Below are 17,651 nucleotides of genomic sequence, written 5' to 3'. Positions count from 1 at the left end.
CGGCCCGGCCAGCGTGGGATCATGGACTCTTGGCACTGGCAGCGCTATCACGCACCAAGCCTAATTAAACGCTAGAGCGGAAAGGAAAGCCGCGTCTAGAGCGGCAGGGGGCGGCTGCAGCTTCTCGGGCGTCTAAATCAACCGACATGTGCATATCAGCTCGGCTGTGCTGGCAGGTCGCTAGTTCCAGTTTGTCTAAACGCCGATTAGCACCGGCCGGTCCGACGACCTTCGGGGGCCCATTCCCGCTGTCTTTTCCCCTACTGTTTCCAGTGTGTGATTGAAGCTAACAGGGGGGTTCGGCGGTAGCTGAAAGAGGATACCTGTGCGAAGATGCTCCCCTGCGAGGCGATGGGACTAAGAAGGTTTAAGGGTTGGACGAGTTTGCGTTTACTAACATTTGAACGACCAACACTGGGTAGGAATGAGGGAATATGTCGTCTGCCTATCCAATCAAGAGTTCTGCACTGCCCTTGCGGCCGACCCATGATCGCCAGTGCCCGCACCTTTGTCCGGCCAGGTTAGTATTCCGTAACCGGAGAAGCGCCTTTAGTACCTTGCAGCGTTAATAATAACCGCGGTAGAATGCTTGGAATAGTCTAGCCCACTAGCCCTGGTAACCCAAAGGTCTATCTCCGATACCCTTGACAGATAGCAATTGGGGGCGACAGGGTTGCATCCAGGACATTCCAGATGGAGAACTCCGGTTGATCCGAGAACTTTTATCTTGATATATTTGGGAGTCGTGTATGAAGCAGTTATGTATAGCTAAGCTTTACCAAAACACCAGGCCTCAAGGCCAGTAGCTCCATTAAAGTAGATGTTCTCAAGAGGTAAGAAATAAGTATTCATAGCCGCGGCATCACTGTCAGATCTTTCTTTCATAGGCGCTCGCGCTTAGGCAAGGGCGGGGAAAATGCCGCACTTCAGATCGGAATTGCGAGAAAAGAGCGGAATTCGAAAACTGCCGAAACTCCATATCTTGCCCCCAACATGATGCCCGATGAACTTTCGGCCCCGGAAGGATCCAATGGGCTAAATCAACCTCGAGAACAGGTCATGCGATAGGATCACTCGGCCCGTCCGTACTTAGATCCCCAGTCTGATATGCACTGCGCTTGGCGTTGGTTGGTTCGTTGAAGGGTGTTGTTGGTTCTAACATTCTGAAGGATGATACCACCCTACTGGTCCCATCCATTAAGCATACTACGCAGTAGCATGCGCTCAGATAATTTCCAACGGCCGACAACATCCGTCTCTTGTGATCCCACAAAGCGGCCTTTTCAGGGGACTTTTCCTCTGGTCTAGCCTATGGCCAGTCGGGGCAACATGCATGGCGCGTGGTCAGGGCCCCCGGTCATCACATCATGGTTGTCTAGGCCCTCTTTTTTTTTTCCACTGGCGGACTCAACCCTAGCAATCTGGTTGAGAAAGAGCACTATAACTCGGCCGCTCACATGGGCCCCCCGTCCATATCGGACAGCTTGAGGACTCGCCCACGTCAAAAGGGATACCAGCTGCTCTGCCGCCTTTCCTACACATTCCACGCAAACAAGACCTTGGACGTCCACTTTGTCTCAAGATGGGTACAGGGCCTCAGTCCTCGTGGAGGTCACTCCTCTCCTTCTTTTCCGTTGCCCTCTTTTCCCTTCTTCTACTTCTCTATGTTGGTCCATCTCGAAACTCTGGCCTGGACCTTTCCGTCCCACCAACAGAGAGAGACCTCCATGACGATGCAGTCACAAATCTCACCAAGCGGGCAACTGATAACTATGAGAAAGCTAGCGAGAAGGGAGCCAAGCTGCATTGCTTACTAGCCATGTCCAAGGAAGATACCGCAGCGGCCGACAGCGGAAAGTATAAAGATTCTGAAAAGTACCTGCAAAAGTGGGGAATTGAAGAGATAGAAGGTTGGTATACAGAAGGGCAAGATAAAGATGTTCCGTACTATCGAAACTACTTGGATTCGGCGTTTGCCAGTCTCGGCGCTTCTGGAAGCGATGCTCACCATGTCTATTGGATCCACAACCGAGATAGCTTGATATGGGAGGATCCTATTACTCTTGAAGGGGACCCATACAACGGCGTTGTAAGTTGCTATAGTTCCATCAGTTTCAATCATTTCAATGGGTCAAGTGATGAGGAGCGCTGATTACGAACCATGGTATTCATAGAGGTCGGAGGCCTATTTTACCAATTCATTCATTCTAAACCCTGGCATCATCATCGCGGACAACAACCTCGCTGTCAAGCCAGCATTGGACGACTCCATACCAGACTGGGAGGACATGTTCAAAGTCACCCACATTCGTCGAGTAAGTCCTGGACCCTATGTCAACACTGATAATTTATGTATGACTGACTCCAAATCTCAGTGGAGTGACGCGGCATGGATGCAATGGGTGAGTTAGCCGGGTTTCCTCTTGTTTTTCCTTGGATCAACTCCCTTGCTTCACTTGAACTCGCTAACCTCCCTGCTCGGGCATCCACAGACGAAAGTGTGCGAATGGTTTAACGGTGATGTAACAAAGATCAAGTACATCATTCGGTCACGCATCACCAACAAAACGACTCTATCCATCATCTTTGAGGCTCTCATCAGCAAATATGGGGGATTCCCGACAATTGGCAAATGGGACCAGCGCTTCACCCTCGACGTGGCGACCAACCCGGGCGAGTTTCACGCTATCCTTGGAAGCCCCAACGGAGCAGGAGCGGCTTTTATCCTCCTGAACCACAAGGGGACACTGGGAGTCAAGACCATCAACAAGGTCGAGATATTCATCCCCAACATCCCTTACACCGTCACTGGGACCACGGCTGACAAAACTGCCCAAGATGCCAAGATTATGCTCTTGTTTACTGTCACCTCACCATAGGAAGTTAGCTAGTTGTCGACAGCAGTTGGTGGGGTTTCTCATGAAGGGGATCAAGATGTTGCGAGCATGTTCCCGAGACTGTGTAGATAGTAACAAACCCTTAAACACTTCTGGGCACAAATAATCATTCAGATGAATCAAGCTGCATGTGATCAAAAGCCTAGATATGTTCTCATCTACCAGTACCTTATCCGCCAAGTAAAATGACGATTCGATGTTTCTCATGGTGGAGGCGGAGAACACACCGCCCACCAAGACCCAACAATAGAAGACACTACTATGGACTGGCATAGTTATCCCATCAAGGGCCGGGTCTCACTTATAACAAACAGTACAATAAGAAGACACTGCAAATTGGTGTGCATTTGGAATTTGGACAAAGCGTTAAGGCATTAAAAATTTCGCCTTGTATAAACAGATCCAACCGTGACTAGCGCCAGCATAACACGTCTACCTCTCCCGGGCACGCGACGCGGCAAGCCTAGCGTTATAGCTAGCCATTGATCTCCACCACTCCTCTCGAAGTCCATTCTTGATGCTCTCAACCTCTTCCGGAGGCAAGATACTTTCCCACGCAAAATAGTAAAAGTCGTCGTTGCGGACGTGAATAGGAGGTGCCAGACCCAAAAGGTGCATTCTCCACCGATCCCAAAAGGCAAATCCGAGCGGACGAAAAGAGTCAAATTTGACGCCAGTAATTGGCGACTCTCTAGGACCAACTCCATTACTTGTAAGGTCTCGGAAAAAGTCGACGCCAAAGGAGTCGTACTTCAAAGCGGTTTCGGTCCTGCCCCAACTATGGTCTTCGCTGTATTTTGGAACCTTCATTGGTCTAGCACCCTCTGGCACAGGAGAACCCGGGCGCAAACGATGAAACTCTCTGTCCTTAACATAGCCACGCACAACCCAGGTAGTGTCCTCTGGAATTGGCAAGGTCGTTGTCCATCTCGTAACAGGTGAGGCTGGAGGCGGACGGGGCAAACGGTAGTATACATCGTTTGTCACCTCCCCAAGTGTCGTCAGGTATTCCATGGCTGACCTGATCTCTTCACCTTGATAGTTTGTGCGGTAAACACGAAAGAGATCTATCAGATCCGTTTTGTTGAAGCTGTCGATATCTTCATCTGGCCAGATCATGTCTGCCTTGTTTGCAGAGAGGCGCCGCATTTCGCCCACCATCTGGATGATCAAGATAGCGCGAACGACCCGCATCTCTTCCACCCAGGTGGGCTGCCCTGCATCAGCCATCTTGGCGGGTGCACCGGGATATTTACGATCAAAGGCTCGAATCACCTCGTCCGGACGACCATAATCATCTGTATAGCAGATCTTGGGATCGACAGGGTGCAAAACCGGGAGAGCTCTCGACCGTTCCAAACATGATGCCAAACATGCTTGCGATAAAGCAGAGACTTGGTATGCTGTCGCGACAACGGACCGAAGCACGGCTACCGTTATGTTTGAGACTGATAGAGATCCAGGACCAAGAGGAATGAGCTCTATATCCCTCGCTACGAAAAGATCAAAGAGCCCACACATGAAGCGGACTTGAAAGTCGTACAGATTCTTGAAAGGAAGAGATTTGGACCGCGCAAGAATAACTCCCCGAACGAGTTCTTGGACTTTTGGTGGCAGAATGGAATTCGGGCCGGAAAGTATTTCTTCAGTGATGGTGATAGCATGGCAGTTGAAAAGGCGTAACGTGTTTGGTGATGCCCTCATTAGATTCCAGAGTGTGTCGAGGCCAGGTAGACTGGTGACGATGGGGAGGAGAAGCTCAGGTGGCAGTCGCTCGAGTGAGGCCGGTTCGTCAGGCCGGCCAGACCCAGGCGTGGCTTGGTGATTCATTGTGTGCACATATAAGGCGGACCGTATCTAAAGACGTTTTTATGGGAGGACTGAGTTGAGCGATTTCATGTGCTGAAGATGTGATGCGACGTCGTCTGTCTGTTGGCTCTGGGCTGTTTCCACGTGATGCGTGAATGACATAAGCCCTCTTCAATATTGGCCAATCACAGGCCCAAGATCGACATTTCAACCAGTTGGCAGATACCCTAGAGCGAGGAGTAACGCTCAAGTTTGCTCAGGACGATTATTAAGGATACAAAAGGAGAAAAGGAATAGCGTTCTAAATTTCTGCTTAGTACAATTGGGGAATTTTGTGACGCAATGAATTTCTCAATAAGGTAAACATCTGAATATAATTTGTTACCGGCGCCGTGATTTATCACAGGAGTTTCACACAACGCAAAATTATCGCGATGTTGGATCTGCAGCAAAAATATAATGATGGTTGATAAAACCATGTAACGTATGTGATAAGCGAGTGGGACAGACAAGCGAGCGTGACAGCATACTGTCCTACTGTAAAATACCTTATCTTTAAGAAGGTCTTTTATAAAATAAAATTCTAGAAAAATAAGCTTATAAGATATAAGCCTAGGATCTTATTACCCTATATTATAGCCTATGCGCTTCCCTATGAAATGCTTACCTAAGCAATATCTACTTAGATAAGCAAGATATAAGGGAGTGTCAATACTGCCCCTTCTGGGCTTATTTCCCTTTTAGGAAGGTCACGTGACTTCGGACTTAGGGCTTTACCATAAACCCGATAACTCCATTAAAGCCGTTTCCTTCCAAAGAGTATTTCCTATCTGGTTTTAAATATCCTAGTTTAAAACCCTATAGGTTTTAACTTCTATTATGCCATAACTCGGCTTTTAGTTATTCGCAATTAGCAAAACTAATAAAGTTTTAAAGCCCGGAATTAGAGCTATCCGACGGTATAACTTTTATCCGAATCGGGCTAATAAATTCCGAGCAATTAGATATATAAGCTATAGATCTTCTTTTTAAGATAACTCCTTAGATTCTCAATAAATTCAAACAATAAGAACACTAATAAGAAGCTAGTCTTCTCTATTTTAACCCTACTATCTATTTAATTCACTTTTATTACTTTATGATTCCTTACCTAGCTAATTAGCTTTTTATAAGGACTAATTCCACTACTTATTTACCTCCTATCTCTATTACCTACCCTATAGGCTTTGAAGACTATATTTCCTTTATTTTTCGGTTTTTTATATTATTTAACTAAGATATATTTAGTGGTTAAGAAATAATTAATTAAATAAAAATAAAAGAGATTAAGGGATTTTTGCGGCACTTGCTTGTCTGTGGCACTTGCTTATTATGCATGTTATAAAATAATAGATTAATATATATGATAAGCGAGTTAGCTAGGCAAGCGAGTTGGCTAAAAATCCCTCACCTAATATCTTCTCGATTTAATTAATTAATTCTTAACCACCTAGCATATCATCTATGAATTATGAGGCTAGAATGCTTCTTACCCTTTAGGCTTATTAAAATCAACTAAAACTTAGCTTTTAATAGGCTATAAAGATCTATAAGGTTAATTATAATACTCTTATTAATCGCTATAAAGGGATCTAATCTCAATGTAATACTATTAATAAATCGCATCGACTATTTAATCTAGAGGAATAAATTATTATTTAGTTTATTCTTAACCTAGATTTACGAGGATTTCCCTCTTAGCTTCGTGGTATTAAAGAAATAGCTAATTAATTACTTATTAACCGCGATGCGCTGCTAATTAATATATATTAGGCTTTAAACTTTATTAAGTAATACCTAGAGATTAAGATATATTTTTTTTTATAAATATAACTACTAAAGAGCTAAGTATAAAGATTTAATTATTATTTATAACTAGTTTATACTTATAGTAAATATAATTATAAAATATAATATTTAATTAACATATATAATAAGTATGCGACGCATCTAAGTATACGACGCACTTTTCCCTCCTATACCTAACTTTTCAATTAATTAATTAATTTTTCCACCACTAAATATATTAGACCTAAATACTAAGGCTAAAACCCTTCTTGCTCTTTAAGCCCTTCAAAATAACCCAAAACTAAGCGTCCGACGCACTGCAAAGATCTATAAGGTCTCCGAGCCAAGGCTACGTCGTCGCAGACAGGGAATCCAATCGCGATGCGATTAGATTCCAAAATCACGCCGACTATCTAATCTAGAGGAACAGATCATAGTTCAGTTCATTCTCGACCTAGATTCGCGAGGATTCCCCCCCTAACTACATGCTATTAAAGAAATAGCTAACTAATTGCTCGCCGACCGCGACGTATCACCCATCGGCAAGCGCTAGGCTTATAACTTCATTAGGCGACATAAAGAGGTTAAGATATATTTTTTTCATAAATATAACTACTAGAGAGCCAAATGCGAAGATCTAACCATTATTCACGATTAATTTAGGCTCATAGAGAGCATAATCGCGAAATATAGTATTAACCTCGCTAATATCTATAACTTTAATAAGACTAGCTTTATGATAGGTCTAATTATAAGCGGAATAGTCATCATAGGCACAGATAGGCGTAGAAAGCCAAAATCAGTGCAGCCTAGAAACCGGGAATAGATTATAGTAATCCAAGCGATTAATGCGGAAGGCTAGGCGATCCCGCCGTTCATCATCAGTGCGGGCCAATATCACCTCGCCAACTAGTACCGAGAAAGTAACCTCCCGGGCGATTAGGCTATTGCGACGACCTAAAATAGCTAGACTAATAATGAGATTAGTCTCAAGTGGCTAAAACACTTTAACCGGTATATAAGCAATCAATTAATTAGTTCCTATCATCTTCTAATCCTAGATAGCCATAAAAGTCACCACTCTGTCGACTTTAAGAGATATTGCGAGGAAAATAAGATTATTATGCTTTATATGCCACCTCATTCGTCTCATCTACTTCAGCCTCTTAATATCGGGTACTTTAACCTGCTCAAGTAGGCTTACGGTCGAGAAATAGAGCATCTAATCAGATGCTCTATAACCCACGTTTCAAAGACTAAGTTCTTTCTGGCCTTCTACGCCGCATATTAGGCCACTATAACGGAAAGAAATATCAAGGCGGCTTTTAGAGGAGCCGGGCTTATTCCTCTTGACCCGGAAAGTGTGGTCTCGAAGCTTGATGTGCAGCTACGGACTCCAACGCCTACCGAGGAGGTAGCTAGCCCTACGACCCCTTGGGCGTCAAAGACTCCAAAGACCGTCCTTAAGGCCCAATCTCAGTCTAAATACCTCGATAGATGAATTAGAAGGCATCAAAGTAGCTCCCCAGAGTTAATTTTAGGAGCTCTTAAGTCGCTTGCTAAGGGGACTAAGGCAATGATGCATAAGAATGCCTTATTGAGGTCTGAGAATAAAGACCTTCGAGAGGCAAATGAGATACTAAGCCGGCGCCAGAGGGCAAAAAGGACTAGACTATAGAAAAGAGGGGTAATAATAGTAGAGGAGGGAAGGCAAGCAATTAATCAGATGGATATTAATGCGCAGGTAGTGGCGGAATTATCGAGAAGTAGTGGTCAAGGAAGGTCGGCGCGACCGGGGGTTCAGCATTATGGTGTCTATGGCAAGCCTAGTCATAATGCAAGGACCTATTAGGTAGTAATTAAGACATCTAAGGAAGAGTATAGTGAGTAGTTTTAATTAATTAATTAATTTTTTATATTTTTATCTTAGTTTATAGTAGTAAGGTTTAAGAAAAGTGCGTTATATACTTAGATGCATCGCATACTTATTATATATATTAAATAATATCTATAATATTAATAAGACTAGCTTTATAATAGGTATAATTTAAAGTAAAATAGTTATTATAGGTATAGAAAGGTATAAAAAGCTAAAATTAATATAGCCTAGAAATTAAAAATAGATTATAATTATTTAAGTAATTAATATAGATAGCTAAGCGATCCTGCTATTTATTATTAGTACGGGCTAATATTACCTTACTAACTAGTACTAAGATAATAACCTCCTAGGCGATTAAGCTATTATAATAACCTAAAATAGCTAGACTAATAATAAGACTAGCCTTAAGTAGCTTAAGCACTTTAATTAATATATAGCTAAGTAATTAAATAATTACTATTATCTTTTAATCCTTAATAGCTATAAAAGTTATTACTTAATTAAATTTAAGAGATATTATAAAAAAAAAAAGATTATTAGGCTTTATATACTACCTTATTTATCTTATCTACTTTAGCCCCTTAATATTAGATACTTTAGCGTGCTTAAGAATACTTATAGCTAAGAAATAAAGCTTTTAATTAGATATTTTATAACTTATATTTTAAAGACTAAGTTTTTCCTAGCCTTTTATGCTATATTTTAAGCCACTATAATAGAAAAGAATATTAAGTTAGCCTTTAGAGGGGCTAGCCTTATTTCTCTTAACCCAGAAAGTATAATCTCGAAGCTTAATATATAGCTATAGACTCTAATATTAGCTAAGGAGGTAATTAAACTATTAACCCCTTGGGTTTTAAAGACCCTAAAGACTATACTTAAGGCTTAATCTTAGTTTAAATACCTTAAGAGATGAGTTATAAGGCATAAAAGTAGCTCCCTAGAGTTAACTCTAGAAGCTATATGGTTTTCTTCTAAGGGAATAAAGATAGTTATATATAAGGTTGCCTTATTAAAGGCTAGGGTTAAAGACCTTAAATAGGTAAATAAGATACTAAGTTAGCGCCGGAGGGTAAAAAGAACCCGGCTATAGAAAAGAGGGGTTATAATAGTAGAGGAAAGAAGGCAGGTAATTAATTAAATGGATATTAATGCACAGGTAGTGGCGGAATTATTAAGAAGTGGTAGTTAAGGAAGGTCAGCGCGACCAGGGGTTCGGCATTATGGTGTCTGCGGTAAGCCCAGTCATAATATAAGAATATATTAAGTAGTAATTAAGATATCTAGGGAAGAGTATAGTGAGTAATTTTAATTAATTAAATAGTTTATTATATTTTTATTGCGATTTCTAATTAGAAGGTTAAGAAAAGTAGCTAACTCGCTTGCCTGGCCAACTCGCTTATTATGTACGTTATGTAATAAGTCTAATATTAAAATTTGATTTATTTTGACTTAACGTACATGATAAGCGAGCGCCGCAGACAAGCGAGCGCCGCACTTTTCCCTCCTATACCTAACTTTTCATTTGATCAATTGATTATTAACCACTAAATATGTCAGACCCAAATACTGAGGCTAGAACGCTTCTTGCCCTTCAAGCCCTTTAAAATAACCCAAAACTAAGCATCCGAAGCGCTGCAGGGATGTATAAGATTGATGAGCGGCGGCTACGTCGCCGCCAGCAGGGCATTCAATCCCGACGCGATACTATCCCAAATTCACGCCGACTATCTGATCTAGAGGAATAGATCATAGTTCAATTCATTCTCGACCTAGATGCGCGAGGTTTTCCCCCGCGACTGCGTGCTATTGAAGCAATGGCTAATTGACTGCTTGCCGACCGCGACGCGCTACCCGTCGGCAAGCGCTGGGCTTCTAACTTCGTTAGGCGATAAGAAAAGCTAAAGACGCGTTTTTTTCGTAAATATGACTACCAGAGGGCTAAGTGCGAAGATCTAGAGGAAATCCGGAAGTGGTTTCGGCTCGTGGCGAATATAATCGCGAAGTACGGCATCCAATCAGATAATATCTAGAACTTTGACGAGACTGGCTTCCTTATGGGTATGATTGCAAGCGGAATGGTTATTATTGGCGCAGAAAGGCGTGGTCGACCAAAATCAATACAGCCTGGAAGCCGGGAATGGATTACAGTGATTCAGGCGATCAATGCGGAGGGCCAAGCGATTCAGCCGTTCATCATAGGTGCGGGCCAATATTACCTCGCCAACTGGTACAGAGAAAGCAACCTCCCGGGCGATTGGACTATTGTAACCTCCCAAAATGGCTGGACCGATAACGAGACTGGTCTCGAGTGGCTAAAGTACTTTGACTGGTATACAATCAAGCGATCAAATAGTCGCTATCGTCTTCTGGTCCTCGATGGCCACGAAAGTCACCACTCCGTCGACTTCGAGAGATATTGCGAGGAGAATAAGATTATTACGCTTTGTATGCCGCCTCATTTGTCTCATCTACTTCAGCCTCTTAACGTCGGGTACTTTAGCCTGCTTAAAAAGGCTTATGGTCGAGAAATAGAGCATCTGATCAGATGCTCTATTACCCACGTTTCTAAGACCGAGTTCTTCCCGGCCTTCTATGCCGCTTATCAAGCTACTATGACGGAATAAAATATCAGGTCTGCTTTTAGAGGGGCTAGACTTATCCCTCTTGACCCGGAAAGTGTGGTCTCAAAGCTTGATGTGCAGCTACGGACTCCAACGCCGGTTGAGGAGGAGGCCGGGCCCTTAACCCCTTGGGCTTTAAAGACCCCAAGGACAGTGCTTAAGGCCGAATCTTAGTCTGAATACCTTGAAAGATGAATCAGAAGACATCAAAGTAGCTCCCCAGAGTCAATTCTTGAGGCATTAAAGTGTCTTTCTAAGGGAACAAAGGCAGTTATGTATGAGATGACATTATTAAGGGCTGAGGTACAGGATCTTCGATAGGCGAATGAGATACTAAGCCGGCGCCGGAGGGCAAAAAGAACCCGGCTACAGAAGAGAGGGGTAATGATGGTAGAGGAAGGAAGGCAAGTAATTGATCAGATGGATATTAATGCGTAGGTAGTAGCTGAATCGTCGAGAAGTGGTGGTCAAGGAAGGTCGGCGCGACCGGGAGTTCGGCACTGTAGAGTATGCGGCAAGCCCGGTCATAATGCTAGAACGTGTTAAGTAGTGATTGAGACCTCCGGGGAAGAGTATAGCGAGTAGTTTCAATTGATCAATTAATTTGTTGTGTTTTTATTGTGATCTTACTAAAGAGGGTTAAGAAAAGTGCGGCGCTCGCTTGTCTGCGGCGCTCGCTTATTATGTACGTTATATCTTAAATTTTAATAGCTTTTTTAATTTCTCTTTTTAAGGTAAAAATACCTCTGTCACGCTCGCTTGTCTGTCCCACTTGCTTATTATATACGTTATTACAAAAACAAAAAAGAGCAAAACAATCAAGCCAAGCCAGGAAATTAACGGCCCGATCTGTAAAACTCAAAATGCCTCGCAGGAACGTAAACCACAATGGAAACAACAGCGGCGAGGATCCAACTGATGTCCGTGCCGGTTGGGGACCCCCCAATAGCAGCCGCAATAGGACCAACCCACCATGCCTGGCTCATACACAGGAGTGCTACCAAGGTACCTAAAACAAAACTCACCGAGGCAGCGACACCCAAGGGGAGCCGGGACCCATCATTCCAAGCCTCCAGGTCATACTTGAAGCCACGCCTCCAGATGTAGCAGTCGGCGAGGACGATTGTCGTGAAGGGGGTAACGTAGTAGGCGCAAATATTGAGGAAATTGGTCATGACAGCCTCAAGGTGGTCTCGGCCAGCAACCGAACACACTAGAAAGACAGCACCGCCGATCAGAGTGTAGACGAAACGGGGAACCAGCAGGGCCTTTTTAGAGACCACCTGCGCGCTGAGGCCGATTGAGTACATGCCCACAACCAGGACGGCAGCGGTAGAGAAGGCCAGCACAGCCTCGACAAACTTCCCCAACCCGCGAACACCGGCGCCATGACCGGCAAAGGTCTCGCCGATCAAGCCACCCATGCCAGCTGCCTCGTACGCGCGCCCGAAGCGCTCGTCACTGCTCATGATGAGGGTGCCAAAGGCTGCACCAAGAATCTCGATGAGGAACTGGCTAATGAAGAAGCCGCCATAAGCACAGCCGACGACGGACGTGTTGTTGGTTGTCTCCTTCATGTAGACACTGTAGTCGGCTGCGATGAGGACCCATGCAAGCTCGTAGCCCATGATGACTGTGCCGAATGAGAGGACCGAGGCAATCTCGAGCGATCCTCTTCCCATGGGTACATTGACAAAGTGCGGCGCCCCGAATCCGGCGAGGATGGTGAGACACACCACGACGGCCATCCACGAGTATCGCTCAAAGGCGTGGATGTAGTTGTACCCAAACAAGGCGATGATTATGGCTACAACGCCGATCAGGATGACGCACACAGCAGAGGGCAAGTCTCCTCCGCCCACGTCGTAGAGAATGCCAGCGCCGGAGAGGTCATTGACGATGGCCCATCCAATCTGCGTGATGACATTGATGATGCCAATGGCTTTGGCAGGCCACCAACCGAAAGAGTATCGAGGGACCGTCATAGTCCGAAGCCCCATCCTGTGACCGAATTGCACGAATAGAGCCGGCGGCACGGCGCCCAGGAGGTTGAAAAAGAGGATACAGAGGAACGAGTCCCACCAGCCCAGCTTGAAAACAGCAGGGCCCAAGTACCCAAGGGCGAGTGTTGCCGTAGTGCAATTTGCGCTGAAGAAGATGACGAATAAGGTCCAGGGCCTCTGGTTTGTCCGGGAACCCTCGGGGATGCGCTCGATACCAGATTCTTCGGCGCCAATGGCCTTGATCCAACGACGGACCCGAGTCATGGTGTTTGAGTAGTTGATGACCTCGCCGGGGGCCGAGTCGGCCCTAGGGGTCTGCGGCTCGCTATTGTACTCTTCCCCGGACTTGTGGTCCATGGGGTGTTGATCGGGATGTTTGGCTTTGTCTGAGCCTTCGACGGACATTGACATAGGGGCGGACATGGTGGCAATGTTGGAAAGATGAGGAGGAGTTGGAAATGGTGGTAGAGGTTGATACTGCAGAACAGATGGCCAGCGGGATGGGGCAGACTTTATAGCAGCAAACCATCAATTAGTCTCATCACGCAACGGCAATGGTTACACCCTCCTTGCTGAAGAATGGAACATCCAAGTCAACTAGTGCACGTTCCCCACGGGGTAATCGTTTCCCTATCGCAAAGTTAGCCACCGTTCCAGGCATGGCCTATCTCACGTGCTCCACCATGAAGGTTGTTTGAGCAGATGGCCGAAGATGGCCGAAGATGGCCGCCTCGTTTTTTGCTTCGCTGGCGTGGTAATCTTGGATAACGGAGGCCATGGGTCCCGACTGATAAGCTCTGTGAGGTGTCGAGTCATGGATGCTTGTGGCCACGAATATTATGAATCCTATCATTAGTACTTTGTACTTGACGTGTTGTCTTATCTTGTTTTGCTTGGATCTTTAATTTGAAAGCGAAAGCAGACGAAAGATGAGCTCAAGCATCGTTAGCTCAGGTCCTTTCCATACCTATCATCAAGATGACGTAGCCGCTGGTCATACGATTGAGCATTGCCAGGGGATCTCATTCAAATGGTGCGTAAGAATGGAGCTTAGGCGACGGCGGTTGTTGGATGGCCGTCGGCCAACGCGACCATCTCCGAGATATATGATGAAAACCCCAATCACTATATCAGTCTGGCTCATGCTTATGTCTCCGATCGACCATTGATGCCGGTAGCTATCATTCAAGCGACAAGACTTTTTCTCTAGGCGTGCTAGATATCAGTTTCACTGCCGCGTTTTTGCCTCGGTTTTGGCATGCGTATCGCGTGGAGAATCATTTCCGGTGTAAACAACCAAATTCGACGGCGTCGTCATTTCTCGCGTCTTCGGACCCTCAACATGCAGGATTATGACATTGGCAGAGTCAAGGTTGACTCGGAGCGCCTAAACTCCCTCCTCCACGACACATGTCGCTTTGGCACAGGAGAGAGATGGGGCAGGCAAGTGTTGTCTGACATTGGTGTTGTGATACCTCTTGGCTCACCAGAAACAGCGCGGCTACGGAGACGGGTATGGCCAGGCTCGCCTTGAGTGATTCCGACAAGCAGGCTCGCGACTGGTTTGTATCTACCACCGAGGCGTTGGGCTGCTCAACTACTGTGGATGAAATGGGTAACATCTTTGCCATTCGCCCGGGTCGCCGTCAAGGACCTGCCACGTTTGTCGGCTCGCATCTTGACACCCAGCCGCGAGGGGGACGCTACGACGGCATCTTGGGTGTTTTGGCCGGTGTTGAGATTCTCAACGTGCTAAAAGATCACGGAATAGAGACTGAATTTCCAGTAGGCGTTGTGAACTGGACCAAGTAGGAGCTCACCCCCTTTTGTCTACCCAGAAACTTTGCGTCGACTGACTACATCTGGCAGCGAGGAGGGCGCCCGGTTCCCCATCATTATGGTGGCATCTGGTGTCTGGGCCGGTAAAATCCCTTTACAGGAAGCTCACGATCTCAAAGAGGTGAGCTCTGGATCTTGTACCATGAGGTCTGAACTGGAGCGCATCGGCTACCTGGGCTCAACGCGTTGCAGCTTCCAGGATACTCCAATGGCCGCCTACTTTGAGTTGCACATTGACCAAGGTCCGATACTGGAAGCCAACAACCAAAAAGTGGGTGTTGTGACAGGTGTTCAGGCCTACAGGTGGTTCACGGTCCAGGTCATTGGGCAAGGTGAGGAACTGAGAAGGCCATCTTAATCGACGAGAAGCTGAATGTTTTATAGGAGCCCATTCAGGCACAACTCCCCTCTCGGAGCGCGCGGACGCTTCACTTCTCGCGTCACGGCTCATTTTGCATTGCCACCGTCTCGCAACCAAGCATGACGCCGTAGCTACGACTGGCATCATTGAGGTGTCCTCAGGGAGCGTCAACACCATCCCTGGCCACGTTAGGTTCACCATAGATATGCGTGCCCCGCATGAAGACACCCTGGAGCTGTTTGAGAAGGAACTTATGCATGATGCGCACATGCTGGCCTTGGGAACAGATATCGGCGGCCTGATGGATGCAAGCACTCCAGGCAAGTCTATGACCGTGTGTATAACAAAGGACACGACGTCGCCAGCCGTAACGTTCCACCCTGACTGCGTCGACATTGTCAGAGCTTCTGCAGCATCGGTGACTTCGAGTCATGACCTGTTTAGAGACATGACCAGCGGAGCAGGGCATGATGCTGCGCATGCCAACTTGAGATGTCCGGCGGGCATGGTCTTCGTATCCTCCAAGGGTGGCATCAGCCACAACCCCGTCGAGTACACCAGCCCGGAAGATTGTGCCATCGGCGCTGAGGTGCTGTTGCAGAGTGTACTCAGGTATGACCAGCTGCGAGCAAAGAGAGGAAGCGAAAGTGTATGATAGGCAAGAGTATTAGAGTTTCAGAATCTTCAATGTCATTAACCTCAATGCCATGGTTGTGAATGGTCGAATGAGAAATGATGGCGCGAGCCCGAGGGATTACACCAGGATCTTCGTAATTGCAAGAATTTATTTACTGTACTGGCTGTTATAACATTTGCTCCGTCTACTGATGTTCCGGCTGTATTTACCTTGGCTCCTTGCTAACTAATCCCAGTTGGCTGTAAACCGCTTCCTCGAAAGCCTTGATAATCGGGCAGACAACAGGATCCGAGGGTGGAAGGACCTGTGTCCCAAATACCCCACAAACACCAGCTTCACGGTCAATGAACTGAAGATTCTCGGTTAGTTTTTGGATTATAACCCGTTCTGCTTCACTCACCCAGAATAAACTTGGTGCACCGCTCCAGAGGAGTGTGTTTCGGCGGCGGTGGGGATGACTTTCACCGTCGATGAGCAGCCCACCATAACCCCAGTCGTACTCGCCAGTCGGGGGTATGTCGCCTACCGTCCAACTTGCAGACTCGAGTTCTCTTAATAGAGCTGTCTTGTCTGGGGGTGATAATTGAGGCTTGAACATGACGGCGGTGGTCTCCCTCTTCAGGAGGGTCTCATGATCCACGAGCAGCGAGTGCAGAATCTTGATGTAGTCTTGAAGACTCACAAAAAGCCCCTGGCCTCCAAAACAATCCTTGAGGCCAGTAGTGAAGGTTGGCACGCTGGGATCCGGGATTGCAGGACTGTTCGGGTGGATCCGGACAGCCATTGGTGGCCGGGGTAGCTCGCTGTTGAATGAAGCTTTGGAGATCCCCAGGGGCTGGAAGATGTTGATTTTGAAGTAATCCTCCAGAGAAAAGCCCGACACACTCTCAACGATCTGGCCGACACGGTCAATGGCATTACTGTATAACCAACCCTCCCCCGGCTCGTATGAGAGAGGGAAGTCAAAGGTACCGTTGATGGTGCCGTCCGCCTTGTACTGCGAGCTCACCGCAACATAATTGGCAATCCGCTGATCCGTAAAGGTATAGGCTGCGCCAGCGGAGTGGGTGAGGAGACGGTGTAGGGTGATCCGGTTGCGTCGCTGGCGCGAGGCGAAGCCACCATTCTCGTCCACCTCGCCGTCCAAGACAGGCTGATCTGCAAAGGCGGGGATGTAGTGAGAAACATCCTCATGCAAGGATATGAGGCCACGTTCCACGAGCTGTAGGGCAGCTATGGTAGTCACGAGCTTTGTCAAGGATGCGACTTCAAGGACAGTATCTTGGGTGTATGTCGAGTCCTTCCCAGATATGGCCTTGCAGTAGACGAGCTTTCCTGAGCCAGACAGTGTGAGCAAACATCTCTCGAAGTACTTGGGTCAAGGGTAAACCGACCTTTGTCATCCCGGGCGGCAAATACAGCCCCGGGAATAACTTTGTCTCTGACTGCCTTTTCTACCAAAGCTTCATAACTGTCCATTGCGAACGGTGAAGAACTTGTCTTGATAATTGCTACTCCGTAGTGTTGGAGGTTACTGTTTGTTATTTAGACAACAGGCACTGTAACTATGCAACATGCGAGGTACTTTATCAGTCCAAGACCAAACTGTCCGTTCGGCATGATCAACTGCATTAATTGGCTTGAACGCTACTGGCGGGGTGTGAGTGGTGGGTAAGTTGGCCGATGGCGGCCGAGGACGAGCGGCCAAAGAAAACGGCCAAGCTGCAGAGAAAAAGTGTAAAGTTAGCGGTGGTAACGGCTCCAAGAGGGTT

At 46.3% G+C, this 17,651-nt stretch overlaps 4 protein-coding genes across 4 annotated transcripts; 2 read left to right on the top strand and 2 right to left on the bottom strand.

Moving 5' to 3' along the window:
• Positions 1-1,819: 1,819 nt before the first annotated feature.
• Positions 1,820-2,879, top strand: LRP88_11736 (uncharacterized protein; the record flags this gene model as incomplete). Its single annotated transcript, XM_083248157.1, has 4 exons — positions 1,820-2,089; positions 2,175-2,315; positions 2,376-2,402; positions 2,493-2,879. The coding sequence occupies 4 exons, from the start codon at positions 1,820-1,822 to the stop codon at positions 2,877-2,879; spliced, it is 825 nt and encodes a 274-aa protein (XP_083095587.1).
• An 8,996-nt stretch (positions 2,880-11,875) lies between these two features.
• LRP88_11735 (uncharacterized protein) lies at positions 11,876-13,465 on the bottom strand (the record flags this gene model as incomplete). The annotated part of the gene is made up of 1 exon (XM_083248156.1): positions 11,876-13,465. One exon carries the CDS (start codon positions 13,463-13,465, stop codon positions 11,876-11,878), a length of 1,590 nt encoding a protein of 529 aa, XP_083095586.1.
• Positions 13,466-14,384: 919 nt separating this feature from the next.
• On the top strand, positions 14,385-15,897 carry LRP88_11734 (M20 family metallo-hydrolase; the record flags this gene model as incomplete). Its single annotated transcript, XM_083248155.1, has 4 exons — positions 14,385-14,491; positions 14,539-14,850; positions 14,912-15,213; positions 15,266-15,897. The coding sequence occupies 4 exons, from the start codon at positions 14,385-14,387 to the stop codon at positions 15,895-15,897; spliced, it is 1,353 nt and encodes a 450-aa protein (XP_083095585.1).
• A 187-nt stretch (positions 15,898-16,084) lies between these two features.
• On the bottom strand, positions 16,085-17,358 carry LRP88_11733 (serine hydrolase domain-containing protein; the record flags this gene model as incomplete). Its single annotated transcript, XM_083248154.1, has 3 exons — positions 16,085-16,228; positions 16,280-17,214; positions 17,274-17,358. The coding sequence occupies 3 exons, from the start codon at positions 17,356-17,358 to the stop codon at positions 16,085-16,087; spliced, it is 1,164 nt and encodes a 387-aa protein (XP_083095584.1).
• Between the last annotated feature and the right edge of the window lie 293 nt (positions 17,359-17,651).

This window comes from Fusarium phalaenopsidis, assembly GCF_050370095.1.
Source record: "Fusarium phalaenopsidis strain FUZ10S chromosome Unknown contig_32316, whole genome shotgun sequence".
In the NCBI taxonomy this organism is placed as follows: domain Eukaryota; kingdom Fungi; phylum Ascomycota; class Sordariomycetes; order Hypocreales; family Nectriaceae; genus Fusarium; species Fusarium phalaenopsidis.
The sequence above is the reverse complement of the archived record's forward strand: the minus strand, read 5'-3'. Positions and strand labels throughout refer to the sequence as shown.